This window comes from Hydra vulgaris, chromosome 04, assembly GCF_038396675.1.
Source record: "Hydra vulgaris chromosome 04, alternate assembly HydraT2T_AEP".
NCBI lineage: Eukaryota > Metazoa > Cnidaria > Hydrozoa > Anthoathecata > Hydridae > Hydra > Hydra vulgaris.
In genome coordinates, this window is record NC_088923.1 from 36,458,140 (window position 1) to 36,472,602 (window position 14,463).

The following is a 14,463-nucleotide window of genomic DNA, read 5'->3' on the forward strand; positions in this document are numbered from 1 at the left end:
AAACTTATTGTTGAAAAGATTTTGAAAAACAACAAATCAGATAATTTAAATGATTTTGTGATTAAACCTCATTAAGTTTACCAGAAACTAGGCTGCAACATGTCATTAAAGAAATAAACTGATCTCTTTTGATTAGAATACCGTGAATGGAACGGTTTTGAAGGAAGCTTCAATGCAAATTTTGGATTACTGTGAGATCTTTAATACTGTGAGACCTATCTTACTAAAAAACAACCATGCGAGGAAGGAATGAACAAAGTTGGCACAACTAACCATGCAATATTTATCACCTGCTGCATATTCCAAATTGAAAAACACTAGAGCTGTTCATTATGCTAGATTTTTAAACAAGAGTTTATACTACCTTAAACTTCAACTTTTGTGCAAACGACTGGCTTTTGTGCAAGAAAAAAAAAATAATCTACTTTTAAATTTGAACTTATCTGTGAGGCTATGCTTTTAGACAAAGTCTAACCTTCAAGCATATATCTACGCGATTATCAAGGTGGTACCTTTAAGCATATAACGTGATTTCAACAATTTCTCAGATGAAAGAGTACAACAAAGTTTGCTCCAAATTCGGGGCAGTTGAGGCGAGACATCTTTTCTGTCTACCTGAATTAACTTTAAGCATAAAAATACATAGTTTGCTTTTTTAATACTTTTCTTAAATATTGTTTTAATCGAGAATATGTAAAAAACATGATAACATACTCTTCTAAACACCCTGACTATTTTAAATTTTTTTAAGGACACTTTTTTAACAACTTTGGTTTTGTGCGGCACTTAAAACACATCTGATTGACTTAAAAAATTATTTTGATTAAGTTTTAGCATATTTGCTTTGACTTTAGCTGGAAATGTAGTTTGTTTTCAAAAATTCCTTTAAAATGACTGCCTTTAATGTATATATGCATATTCCTATAGTAAAGTCCTTACCGTTTTTCTTAAAAAATGACACTTAATTACCCTATGACATTTAACAAGACAAAATTAAAGTCAGATTTTGTTAAAACGCATTAATTTAATTAAGGAAACTAATCTAATTTTTAATTTCTGTTTCTAATAAATATTAATATACAATTCAATACCGTTACCCATTTCATATAACCCTGAGTTCTAAACACATCGAACTATGTGGCAGAAGTGTTTAGGTTGCAGCAATCTGAAGTAGATCGCCGTGATTCAAATCCTTGCTTTTCCGCTTTTTGTTTTTTTGTGTTTTTTTCAGAATTGATTTTATAAAATAAAATTTTTTTGAAGAATAGGTTTTGCTTTTTTTTTATAATATTTTACTTTTATATAAAAATTTCATTGCAGCAAAACCTCATTAACTTTGATACGAAGCATTTATTTGCCATCATATAAAGTTATTCATTGCGTTCCGTCTTGTTTTTTAAATAGTGTTAAAAATTGGCAGTTTAGTGTGTCTTACTAAAAATGTTAAAGTAAGGTATAGGATTAGAAGTGGTTGGTATAGACAGGGGCGCCCAAAGCATTTTTAAGTCTTTGAGATAGCCAACTTCTAGACATGGAGCAAACTCCAAACATTTGTGTGTTTATACTTATGTCAAATAAGGATGCTTTGCTAAAAATTGCGATGATATGAGCTTGGGAACAAAAAAGCCCCAAATATTTAGCCCCACCTACACCAAACGTGAGAGCAACAAGTTGATTAAATATTTTTATGTATTATTTTCAACTATACTTATATTCATTGATAAATTTTAAATTTTATAGTATTATCTCTCAGTTTAAAAACTATGACAATATAAAATTTGCAACCCCTCTAATTGAGGGGAGTTTAAACTTTATATGATGATTATTTTTGAACGCTAAAATATTTTTTAAGGTATCTATTTTGTCATCCCATAAAAAATAACATTTACTTACACAAAGTTCAATAAGCTTGTGAATATATACTAATGACAATTTATTTTGCATCTTATGATTATCTTTATCTTTGTTTAAAATATCAACTATAGCAATCGTTGCTTTATCTAGTGGAATGATGGACACAAATTAATAACATCAAACAAAACCTGAATTTAATTTTTTCGATAATCCTTTCTTTTGCCTTAGATACAAATAAAAAAGAATTTCTAATCTTGCATTCATTTTTGTTAAGCGTAGGTTATATTAATTTAACAAGATGTTGCGAAAGCTTATGAGCTGGTGTGCCAATAGTCAAAACTATATTTCGCATAGGGTAACCTTTATCACCTTTATGTGCTTTAATAAATCCATATAATCTAGGTGGAACATCATTAGAACGATATATTTTAACTTAAGTTTTTTTATCAATTTTTTTCTTTTTTCAGTTCACTGAGAGTTCCTTGAATAAGACAAAGAAAGTTTTGTGTAGGATCGACAGTAGAAATAGTGTAGTTCCCAAGTTGCTTTTTAATTTTTTTTATTGGTGATTCTGAACCTAAAATAGCAAATCCGCATCCTTTAACAAAGGGGCATATCTTATTTTATTCGACAATTTTAGCTATATATTGATTTTTGAAAGATTACTAGCTATTTTTACACTTACAAGTTGTTTAATATTTTGCTTATATTTTGTCGCAAAAAATCAGCTTTTTCAACGACAAAATTTTTCCCTAATTTTAAAGCTCATTCTTCCGTTGATGCTATAATGTCCATAAACGGAATTTGATTTTTTAATGGTATATATTGAGGATCAAGATTAAATAAATTTTCTTTGTTGCTAGATAGCTTACTGGAGAGGTTAATACTGCATTTTTTACTATACTGCAAGTTTGTTATGAATCAATGTTTGAAAGAATAATTTTTTTCTTTGGTGTATTTAAGAAGATTTAACTTACGTATTAAGTAATGTTTACTTTTCTCAAATTCGATTTCTCTGAATATATTAATATTACATTCCATTGTAAGAAAATTTTGGTTTTACAATTACTTTAATCGAATTTGATAATTTACTGATATTTATTTTACTCGTATGAAACCTTTTTTTTTGCGGCATTTTTTGATACAATCAAAAGTTTGCGTTGGTATTCATTGGTGCAATTTTTATTGAGTCAGCATAAGCACCTCTTAAGTAGCCATTATCACATCCAAATGCTGAAAATCGTTTAAAACCATTCCAATGTTTTTCGGTGAAACAAGATTTTTTAATTAAAACAACTTTTAAATTTTTGTTTAAATTTTTATGAATTTTGTAAAACGGTTTCTTTAGTTTGATAATGGCTTATACTAAATAAGCCAAAGTATCACTATTAAATAATAAATATATATGTATTATATATATATATAAATAATCTTTGAAAGTCATTTTCTTGTAATACTATACCATGTTATTAAAATTCAATAAATACGGCTGCGTATAAACTATTTTGAAAAAACATTTGTTTTTATTTCAATACATAATATTCGGTATTTCGCTGATCTATTGTGATCAACGTCTTCAAGAATAATAAAATCGTTACATAGAAAATCATTATAATAAAAACATACCGTTAAAAAGATCATATTAAAAAGAGCATGAGAAAATACAAAATAGGATTAAATGTTGACGTCAGATAATCTTATAAAAAATTATTATGTTGTGACGTTATTACCGTTATCTCTATTAACAACATTTTTGCCACTACCTAACGCTTGTCGAACTTTAGCTTTGCTTGTTTCCAGGGATTCTCGAATTTTCCGAATATGATTTTTTGGAGCTACTGATACGATTTTCGGGCTTAACCAGTCAATTGTAACTTGGCATGATTTGGAATGCTCAGTAGCACCAGAACTGGCCCATTTTCCTTTTTTACTATTTTTCTGGTGCTCAATACAAATTCAAGATGACTTCGGATATTAGAATTTATTCCTTTTATAAAGACACAGGTTTTGCATTACTATACGAAAGAGATGAATGACTTAAATTAGAAGAATAAATTAAAAATAGCAGAGTTATTAATCATGACCCAGCATCCACACTTACTACCAAATTTCATAAACAATTGTCTAAATTAAGAAAAGAGGGTAAGTTAGACACAACTACGCATTTTAAAATGTATCCATCAGATTGCGTACCACCAAGAATATATGGAATGATTAAAGCGCACAAGCCCGAAAAAAATTATCCAACACGTCCTGTTGTATCAACAATCAACACACCGCCATATAGAACCTCCAAATACCTCGTTAATATCATTCAACCAACACTAAAAAAAAACAAAAAGAGACAAATTACTTCAAATAATTTTCTTAAAGAAGCCAAACATTGAAAAATAGATTCCAGTGAAGTTCAAGTTTCCTTTGATATAGATAACTTATATCCGTCCATACCGATTAACGAAGCTCTTCCAGTTATTATTGATATATAAAATAAAAAATTATTGATATATTAAATTATTGATATATGAAAAAGTTATTGATATATTAAATAAAAAGTTTTTTCGTTTTTACAAAAAAGGAAAATGGGCCAGTTCTGTTGCTACTGAGCATTCCAAATCCTGCCAAGGTACGTTTAACTGGTTAAACCCGAAAATCATATCAGTAGCTCCAGAAAATCATATTCGGAAAATTCGAGTAGAAACGAAATTTTTGTAGGAACGAAAAAATTTTTATTTAATATATATATATATATATATATATATATATATATATATATATATATATATATATATATATATATATATATGTATATATATATATATATATATATATATATATATATATGTATATATATATATATATATATATATATATATATTATATTCTTAAAACAATTAATATGCATTTAAATGATGTTAAGTTAAAATTAGTATTTCATTACTACTTGTAAAAGTCCAAGAAAATTTATTTTCATAATATACACGATTTTCTGTACATTTCAAAACCGAACTTTTCAAAGCTGCTTACCTGACCTAAACAATGCTCGTTTTTTAATGCTTCTGAATCACTTCATCATATTTATGATTTTAATCAAACTATGGCACTTTAATCTCTAATTATTGTACATATATATATATATATATATATATATATATATATATATATATATATATATATATATATATATATATATAAGGTAAGTATGGTTATTAAGGCCCGGCGGGTAATAAGGCCCACTAATCCAAACTTAGGGAAAAAATAAATTGTGAAACTTTTTTTCGACATTAAAATATAAGAGTTATCTGGTATTATCACTGGTAGCAAAAAAAAATCAGCATTTCTTTACCGCGCGTTCGACAAAGCAAGATTACTTTGTTAGTTTCGTCAAAAATTGCTTAAGTTTAATTTTTAAGATACGTGTTTTTACATTTTAAAATATTTTATAAAGCTTCTATTTTTTTCAATTGCATTTATTTGCATTAAGTACTTATTCATTATTATTACTCATCATGTAATATTTATGCAAGTGTTGAAACAAAAGGATACATTATCGATAAACGTAACAGGTTCAAAGCGGGTAATAAGGCCCACTAAAAATCGGCCCACTGAATCTGGTCCTTCACCAGCTTCAGTCACCCAACCCAGTCCCTCAACAGTTTCAGTCGATCAAACTGAAATTAATCTTAATGCAAGTTTCAATGATTTAATGCCGAGTCCTGCTAAAAAAAAAAATATTGCTATGGTCGGTCGCAAAAAAAGTTTTAACTATGTTGCTAAAGCCCCAACGAAAGAAGATTTTCAATCTTCTACTTCTAAAGCTGTTAATAATAAGAATAAGGGCAAAGGAATAGCAAATGTTTCTAAAGACCTGAAAAAAGATTATTCTCAATCTTCCACTTCTAAAGCTGTTAATAAAAAGAATAAAGGCAAAGGAAAACCAAGTGCAAAGAAAAGTAAGTCTGTAAGTGTGGATGTGAATGATTGGTTTTGTTTGTTATGCCAGCAAAAGTCTGTAGAAAGTATGCGACAATGTTGTAAATGTAAAGTATGGTACCACGAGGCGTGCATGGGGTATGATTCTGAAGATGAGGAAGAATTTGTATGTCCATTCTGCGAAGAATAATGTTTTTCTTTGTAACATTTCTTTATTGAATTTTTTAGTTTTCTGTTGTTATTCACTGTTGTATGAAAAATTGATTCTTTTAAAGTATATAAATATGCAAGATTACTTATTATTTTATAAATGTGAGATAAACTATGCATTAAAAGAATGTTTCCAAACTTTTTTCTGGTTTTTCTTTATTTACTTTTTGTATTTTTTACATGGGCCTTATTACCCCCATAAGGGGGTAAAAAGGCCCAATTAAGGTATGTTACAAAAACATAAATAACTTTTGTTATAATTATTTCCTCAATATGCAGATAAGATTTTTACATCAAGGAATGATTAATCTTAAGCAGCAATCGAAAATATTTTTTTAAACTTATTTTTAAAGCCTAAATGACCAAAAGTCTGTTAGGTGGGCCTTAATACCCATACTTACCTTATATATATATATATATATATATATATATATATATATATATATATATATATATATATATATATATATATATATATATATTTATATATTTATATATATATGTATATATATATAAATATATATATATATATATAAATATAGATATATATATATATAGCACTTTTTTAGGTATTTATCAAAACAGCTATTATATTTTATCGTATGTGCGTATATATATATATATATATATATATATATATATATATATATATATATATATATATATATATAGCACTTTTTTAGGTATTTATCAAAACAGCTATTATATTTTATCGTATGTGCGTATATATATATATATATATATATATATATATATATATATATATATATATATATATATATATCAATATTTACGTCTGTTATGAAAACTGTATATCATTTTTGTGTTCACATTTGTGAACACAAAAATTATATTTAGACAAGATGTAAAATAACGTAAAATGTGTTAGGAGTTTATAAGTTTATTGTAAGGTTTATAATTCATCATGAAGTTTAAATATACTTAGAACAAAAAAAAAAAAAAAAATTTCTTTAATCCATAAAACTGTTTTATACTTTTTAAATGAATCTGTATTTTTAGATAGTCTATTGAAGTAGATATATATCGAAGTGGATAAAAAAAAAAAAAAGGATTTAAGATAAGTATTGTACTTTGGTTTTTAACAATTTTTAACTTTTAAGCATGAATACAAAAAATAACATTTAAAAAAAAAGTATTAAATTGATTATATACTTTTTCTTAATAATGATAATGGAGCAGATAAGTAAAAAATATTTAAAATATAAACTATTAATTTTCTATTATTTTATAGTTTTGTTTTATAACTTTGTTCTTTTTATCTTGTTAGAGGTCAGAACAAAGTGCAGGATGGCCACACTTTTTTTGTCTGAAAAAATTAGGATAATTTAGGAGATTTTTTAAGGTTTTTAAGAAGGTTTACCGAAAAATTTGAAAAAAAAAAGAATAAAAATCTTAGGAGATATTAGAAGAATTTCAAAAATTAAGTGGCACTAAAATATTTTCATTTTATTTAAAAACTGTAAGAATGCCTAACTAAGATAAATAAGATAAAATTAGGGTTTAAACACTGTTATTCAAAATAATCTAACATCTCTACACGTACAAAAATATTAACTTGAAATAAAAACATTTCATACTTGCATTAGAAATTTATCAAATTTAACATTGCACTAAATAGATGACTTTATAACTAAGTAACAAACAACAAATAATCAAAAATCATTAAAATACACAGCCAATTTCAAAAACTAAACTTTACATTTTATATAATCCAGACATTAAAAGAAATAATCAAATCAGAAAAAAAAAAGTTGAAAAACTTAAACACTTAAATCTAAATCTCAGCTTTTTTTGTCAATAAGCACTTTTTTTGCTGCTGTAATTTTTTCAAGTGAGTCCTGCTTTTCAGAGGCAAACCTCTTTAGCGCATTTGATTTTAGAATGGTTGACTTCTATCAATGAATTCTGCTTTTCCGCTTGCAATGCATACTCATCTGCATCATATCTGAGCTGAAGTACGGTACCATCGAGGGTGTGAATTTGTTCATTATAACTAGTAATCTCTTTATTAAAATTTTTCAGTTTAGCATCACGGTCAGTTTTTAAGGTCTTTAGGGACTTTTCTTTCTGACTGCTAAAGTATTGTTTTCGTGCATTCTTGACATATCCAATCAGTTTAATAGTCATAGCCAATTTTATATTTTCACTGCACATGCGGTCCTGTGCAATTCTCTGTGCAATAAGAGTGTCAGGCCAGGCCAAGGACAAGGCCAAGAGTTTTAAGGTCAAGGCCAAGAATAAAATTTCAAGACCAAGGTCGACGCAAACATTTTCAAGACCAAAGACTTAAATTTTTGCCTTAAGGCCAATTATTAACGAAACTGTAGGTAACAATTGCTGTGACAAAAAAACCACATGTTGTAAAAATATACCAAAAAATACATAAAAAAAAAAGAATGAAAACTTTTAACTTTTTAATTTAATTAATTTTTTTTTTGAAGGCCAAGGCCATAACAAGCAAGAGTAATGTCAAAATTTTTAAAGCCAATGCTAACAGTTTCAAGGCCAACCCAAGGCTAAGGCCCTAATTTTTAGCCATAAGTCAAAATGAACCAAAAAAGAATCCAATCTGTCACTTTCTTTTTTGAACCCAAGAAATTTCTCCTTGTTCACTTTCACAACAGTAGTTAAAAATTGTGAATACTGACTTGGTCAGTAGCTGAAGGTGATACCTTTTTATAAGCAACTAATTTCAGCAACAACTTGTCAAAATAAAGTTCACACATCTCATGAGATTCCACCATGTACAAAGGTAATAAACATAATAAGTATCTGGCAAAATATAAGTTTAGCGCACTTTTTTCAATCATGTTTACACCTTGTAACTAAAAACTGTTGAACTTCTGTTTTAAAATTATACATTTGTGCATTTTAACCTTTTTATAATTTAAAAGTTGTGAATGCTTCAGACTAAACTTCTTTTTTGATAAACTTTGATAAAAATAGCCTCATAAGTTTTCAAGTGTCTTCACAAGAAAAGGTGTCAGTACTTTCGGTGTGGAAAACTTACAAAAAAGAAATCGACACTATTGCAGTTTCCTCATAAAATTTCTTTTCTCTAACATATTAACAATTTAGTTAACTAAATTTATACATAACTAAATTAAAAATTTTATCAATTATTAAAAATTTTAATTTAGTTAACATACTTAACTAAATTAAAATTTTTTAATTTATAAATTAATTAATTAAATAGTTAACATACTTAACTAAATTAAAATTTTTTAATAATTATTGTCTAAAAATTAAGCCCTTAAAATTTAGCTTTATATTTAGCTGACGTTTTCTATTCTGAAAATACAAAACTATTTTAGGTCAAATTATCAAAAATAAAGTTTAAAAAATAAGCTTGATGTTCAGAACTTAGACAGAAATAAGAAAAATAAGCTTGAATTTTTAAATTATTAAAATACTTCAAAAATATTAAATATACATTTGAATAATTTATTTTCTCACATTATGCAACAGCACTATTTCCAAGTCTGAACCATTTCATTAACTTTATTGTTGATTGGCTGATTATAGTTTATGCATTATACTCAGGACAAATAAATTAGGAGAATTAAGTATTTGAGAAAATCATATATATTTAGGAGAAATTAGGTCACCCTGTAAGTATGCATCTTTATTATTTAATTTTAAATCGGATTTTTGAAATGGTTTTATATTAAACATATATAATAATTTGATAAACTAAATTTTCATTATATAACAGAAAAGAAAAATGAGGTTTTATTGTTAAATTGAGTTATTTTGTTGGAAAATTTAGTAATTAATTATTCCAATTTGATTTCAAAGAATTATAAAATTTTTTATTTATTTAACAATATAAGAAAATCTAATTTTAAATTTGGGAGTGATGGCATATGGCGCTAACAGAAAATTCGATCATCACCATTAAAATGACTAACAATTTAGATTTATAGTTAACTCAAAATGGAAAAGAAAGGAAAGAATGTATTTATGCGTAGTTGACTTATTTATTTTTTGCAAAATCAATATATATTACCAGGCCTCGGCGGCAGTAAATGAGCGCGAGAGCGGAGAAAAGCTCTTCTAAAACCAACATGGCGAGCCATGCGAGCTGCTCTTCTAAACTGCCTTTTACGAGACCTTTTAGTTTTTGCACAAGCTATCTGTTTATTTATATAAAAATTGCTGATTAAATACAAAATTTAGTTTTATACTTGTTACTAGCATTAGATTATAGAATGGTTGACTTCTATTAATGATTGTTGTTTTTCCGCTTGCAATGCATACTCATCTTCATCAATGTTACAATAATATACACATAGCAAGAGTCATTTATTGGGCCATGAAAAAATTCTTTAGACGTAAAATTTTTTTAACTTTGCAAAAACCGTATCCAATGAAACAAATTTTTTTGACTTTGCGTTTTTGATTTTAGTTACAATAATTAAACTTTTTAAAAACAAAAAAAAAAATACTTTTGCGAGAGCTTTAAGTTGCTCCCGTAAACTGTTTTAGAGGAGTGAGGGCGAGAGCGAGAGCTAAAGCTCTCGCTTGCCGCCGAGGCCTGTATAAGTCAAAAATAAAATTTAAAGTAAATCTATATCGTAAATGTAAATTGGAATATAATTATATTGTTATGTGCTTATTTATACTTTATCAAAATTGTTAAAATAGACGTGGCAGCCCCGTTAATTTTCGTTTCTGTCCCCTTTTCCTATTTTCCTTAACCTTCCTATGCCACTCTGTGTGTGTGTGTGTGTGTGTGTGTGTGTGTGTGTGTGTGTGTGTGTGTGTGTGTGTGTGTGTGTGTGTGTGTGTGTGTGTGTGTATTTGTGTGTGAGTGTGTATAATCATATATATTAACTATATAACTAGTACAAAAAAACATTCGTTTAAACAAATGAATATAAACTTTTGCGTTAAGGCAAACGCAAAAGTTTATATTAACATTAGAATATTAAAAGTCACATGCAAACCCTTAAACACGATAAAAACAATATCAAAATTTGTTTCAACTTTAATCTATCTTATCTTAATTTCAATACTTTTACTTGATTTCGTTCGTACGTAAAAAGAATTGTATGGAAAGCAAATTTTCTGTTGATCCATATGAAATGTAATGAGATGAGGTTGGAGACACATATTCGTTGCAACTATTTGTCCACCATTTACTGCAACTTTTAAATGTTATGCCGTTGGCGTTGAGTCGATCTGGTTCAAACGCTAAATATTTAAAAGAAAATTAAGAGGTTTAAAAAAAAATGCTTCTTAGAAACAATCTACCAGAAAAAAATTTACTCCAGAAATAATTCCCCTCAAAAAAAATCATCTGAGAAAAAACCCCGGGAAAAAAACCAGAATATATACATATATATTCCGGTATATATATATATATATATATATATATATATATATATATATATATATATATATATATATATATATATATATATATATATATATATTAGGGTGTTTCAAAAAAGGTCATGTCTGAAGAAAAAAAAAGAGCTCTTGCTTAACATCTGCCCAGACCATAAATTTAGTACTAAATTTTTTTTTTTTAATTTTTGAAAATCTTAAGAGTCCCTTTCGGAATAACAGGGGTGATTTTAGGGCGTTTTGCATTATTTTTAAAACAGTTTGTTGTGATAAAGTAAAAAATTTTGAATTTTTTTTTTAAATTAATCTTTGTAAAGACTTATTTAATCAAAATAAAATGGGCTCTATTCTCAAAAAAAGTTTAAAACTTATAAAAATTGTGTCAAAAAATACTAAAACCTTTTCTCCTCAAGATATGCTTTTTTTTATTAGGTCTTGAACTAATTTAACTGCCCCCTCAGAGAAGAAGTTACAGTATCAAGCCCCTTGACTGTTACTCTAAATTCTAGATAAAAATTGTTGAATTTTCAATAGTCTAGTGAAGTTTTCATCCATGAAGTTTCTGCCTTTCCATGCTTTAGTATGTCAAAAACTAGCCATGATTTGTCTGTCATTAGTGGAGTCAAATAGGAGGCTCGTCTTTACTGAAGTTAAGTTTATTCAATATAGCTTGGTACATTATCTGGTGCACTAAAAAAAACTATTACTTGGACATCATTGTAAACTGAACAGTTTTTCGGCCATATTACCACGTTCCCTTCATTCTTTATCTGCTAAACCAAAAACTACCAAAGGAGGATAGTATATATAAATAGAACTTAAAATAGCTCGTGAGCCAAGTAGATTCCATTTTTCAAACATTTTCATTTTCTCAGTAAGCTTTCATTTACTTATAAATAATATTAAAGAACATTTTGAACTACTTTAAACAATAATAAGCTTTCTAAATTATTAATAAAATGTTTGAAAAACGTATACCTATGTTGGGAACAAGGAAGTGAGCTCTGCTCTTAGAAACCACTCTGTAAAAAAAAGTCAAATGAATAAAGCCATAGCAGTTATTTTTTTGTGTTTTTCAGTCAGGTTTCGAACTTCATTTTTATAAAAGATACAATTTAAATAGCATAAATATTTTCCGATAAATCTTGAATAGAAACTGGTCCTGGTAAGTGAAATTTAAACCTATTTCAGGGGTCATTGAAAGTAATTCAAGCAGCGATACCCTAGTGCTGATGCGTGTCGTACGGTTACATTGATAGAAGCATTACCAAATAAAGGCATTTTTTCGCGAAAAAAAAAATACTTGCCAATAAAATAAAATTAAAAATAATAAAAGTCCTCAAACTTTTAAATTTGGACGGCGCCCAAAACTTGCCTAAATACTTCGAAATTGCTCAAAGTCAATATCTGTTTCTTAGCCTAACTCGTCTCTAGTATAACATGGATAATCTAAATCATTTTTATATAACTCTACTGATAGATTTTTATTTAGCTTTGATTTGCTTCATTTCTTCATACATAATTTTTTTCATACTTTTTTATACAGAACACTCATATCTTTTATCTCAACCTTCAATACTTCATTTCTTTCACCAAGCTGGTCTTATGAAAAAGCAATTTCTTCCACCTTGTCTTTCATATTTCTTGTTTTAACTTTTAATATTTCCTCAAACATAGTATGAGGATGTTCTCCAATCCAAAATACTTTATTCATTTGCTCTTCAAATAAATATCTTTTTTTAACTTCAGCAAAATCTGTATTTTGATCTTTTAATTTTATCCACTCCTTCAACAATTTTCTCAATTTTAATCCTGTAAATAAATTTAATGAAATTTTATGGATTAAAATGATTTAGACAATTTATGAATTAAAATGATTTTAGTCATTAAAAAAATTATCTAAGCTTTTGTATTGTAAGCACTTTAAATTCACTAGGTATTTAAGAAACCATAAGTTTGGACAGTCTGCAGCAGTCAGACTGATCAACAGAACAATTAGGTATAAAAGAAGAACTTGCTAGGACAATCTACAAAAAACTTTATTTAAGCTTCTCTATTTGTAGGAAGAAATAATATTGAATTATCTCTTTAGCAGTTGCAAATTTTTTTGCCAGAAGCTTTTCGATTAACTTTTAACTAAAAATATTTTATCCTATCTGATACATAAAATATATTTTTTTTTTGTGGCATTTTATTTATTTTTTGAATATAAAATACAAATAAAAATTTATTATAAAATACATTTTAAGAAAACATTTATTTTTAAAACTTTATTTAAAAGAATGTAAAAATATGTATTGTATATTGTAAAAAAATTTTTATTTGTTAAATATTTATGGATTTTTGGGTTTTTTGAAATAATTTTTGCAAGTTTAAATTTTTAATTCAAAAATTTTAATGTTAAGACTGCCTACAAAAAGTTTTAAAAATGATACAAAACACCCTACAAAATTGCCCCTTTCACCTCTTAAAGGATTTAAAAAAATTATATTTCCATTTAGGATTTTAAAAAATTATAATGTATGAATAAAATATTTATATTATAATAACTTTTTTTTAATTTTTTAAAAACTGATACAAATTTTTAGAAAAAGGGAAAAATATGGAATTAATGTTTTTCATGCTGGTATTCACCGTACCGTAGCTGAGAGGCTACTACAGTCGAGGAGTTGTTTGTTGTTACCACCGTAGAAAAAAGAATCTTTTTTACCATACTGAATGCTTAAAAAAATAGATAAATTAAATATTTTCAGGAAGACCCTCAAGCAATACCATGAAAAAATCATTTGATTGCTTGGGATTTTAGCCCAAGTTTTATTAAAAATAGGTATACCATTAAAAAGTTATGCATTCGTACTAATATACAAACAAATTGTATAACATACTACTAATATACAAACAAATTGTATAATATACAAACAAACCTACTGTAAAAAACAGACTATTTTAATAAAATGAAGTTTCAATACTGAATAATAGATTTAAGAAAATAATAAACAATAATAGATGATCGTAATAAGTAGTAAATATCAGAAAACAATAAATAATAAATGTAATAAATAAATAATAAATATAAGAAAACAAAGTAATAGCATG

At 26.7% G+C, this 14,463-nt stretch overlaps 1 protein-coding gene across 3 annotated transcripts in view; it reads right to left on the reverse strand.

Annotated features, from left to right (window-relative positions):
* Positions 1 to 10,993: 10,993 nt before the first annotated feature.
* Positions 10,994 to 14,463, reverse strand: part of LOC136079791 (uncharacterized) — a 79,874-nt gene continuing 76,404 nt past the window's right edge. For all 3 annotated transcript variants that reach the window (XM_065796201.1, XM_065796202.1, XM_065796203.1), the window contains one exon: positions 10,994 to 11,211. In XM_065796201.1, the coding sequence (XP_065652273.1) occupies positions 11,036 to 11,211 (176 nt within the window). In that variant the 3' untranslated portion in view covers positions 10,994 to 11,035. The remainder of the gene's footprint in view (positions 11,212 to 14,463) is intronic.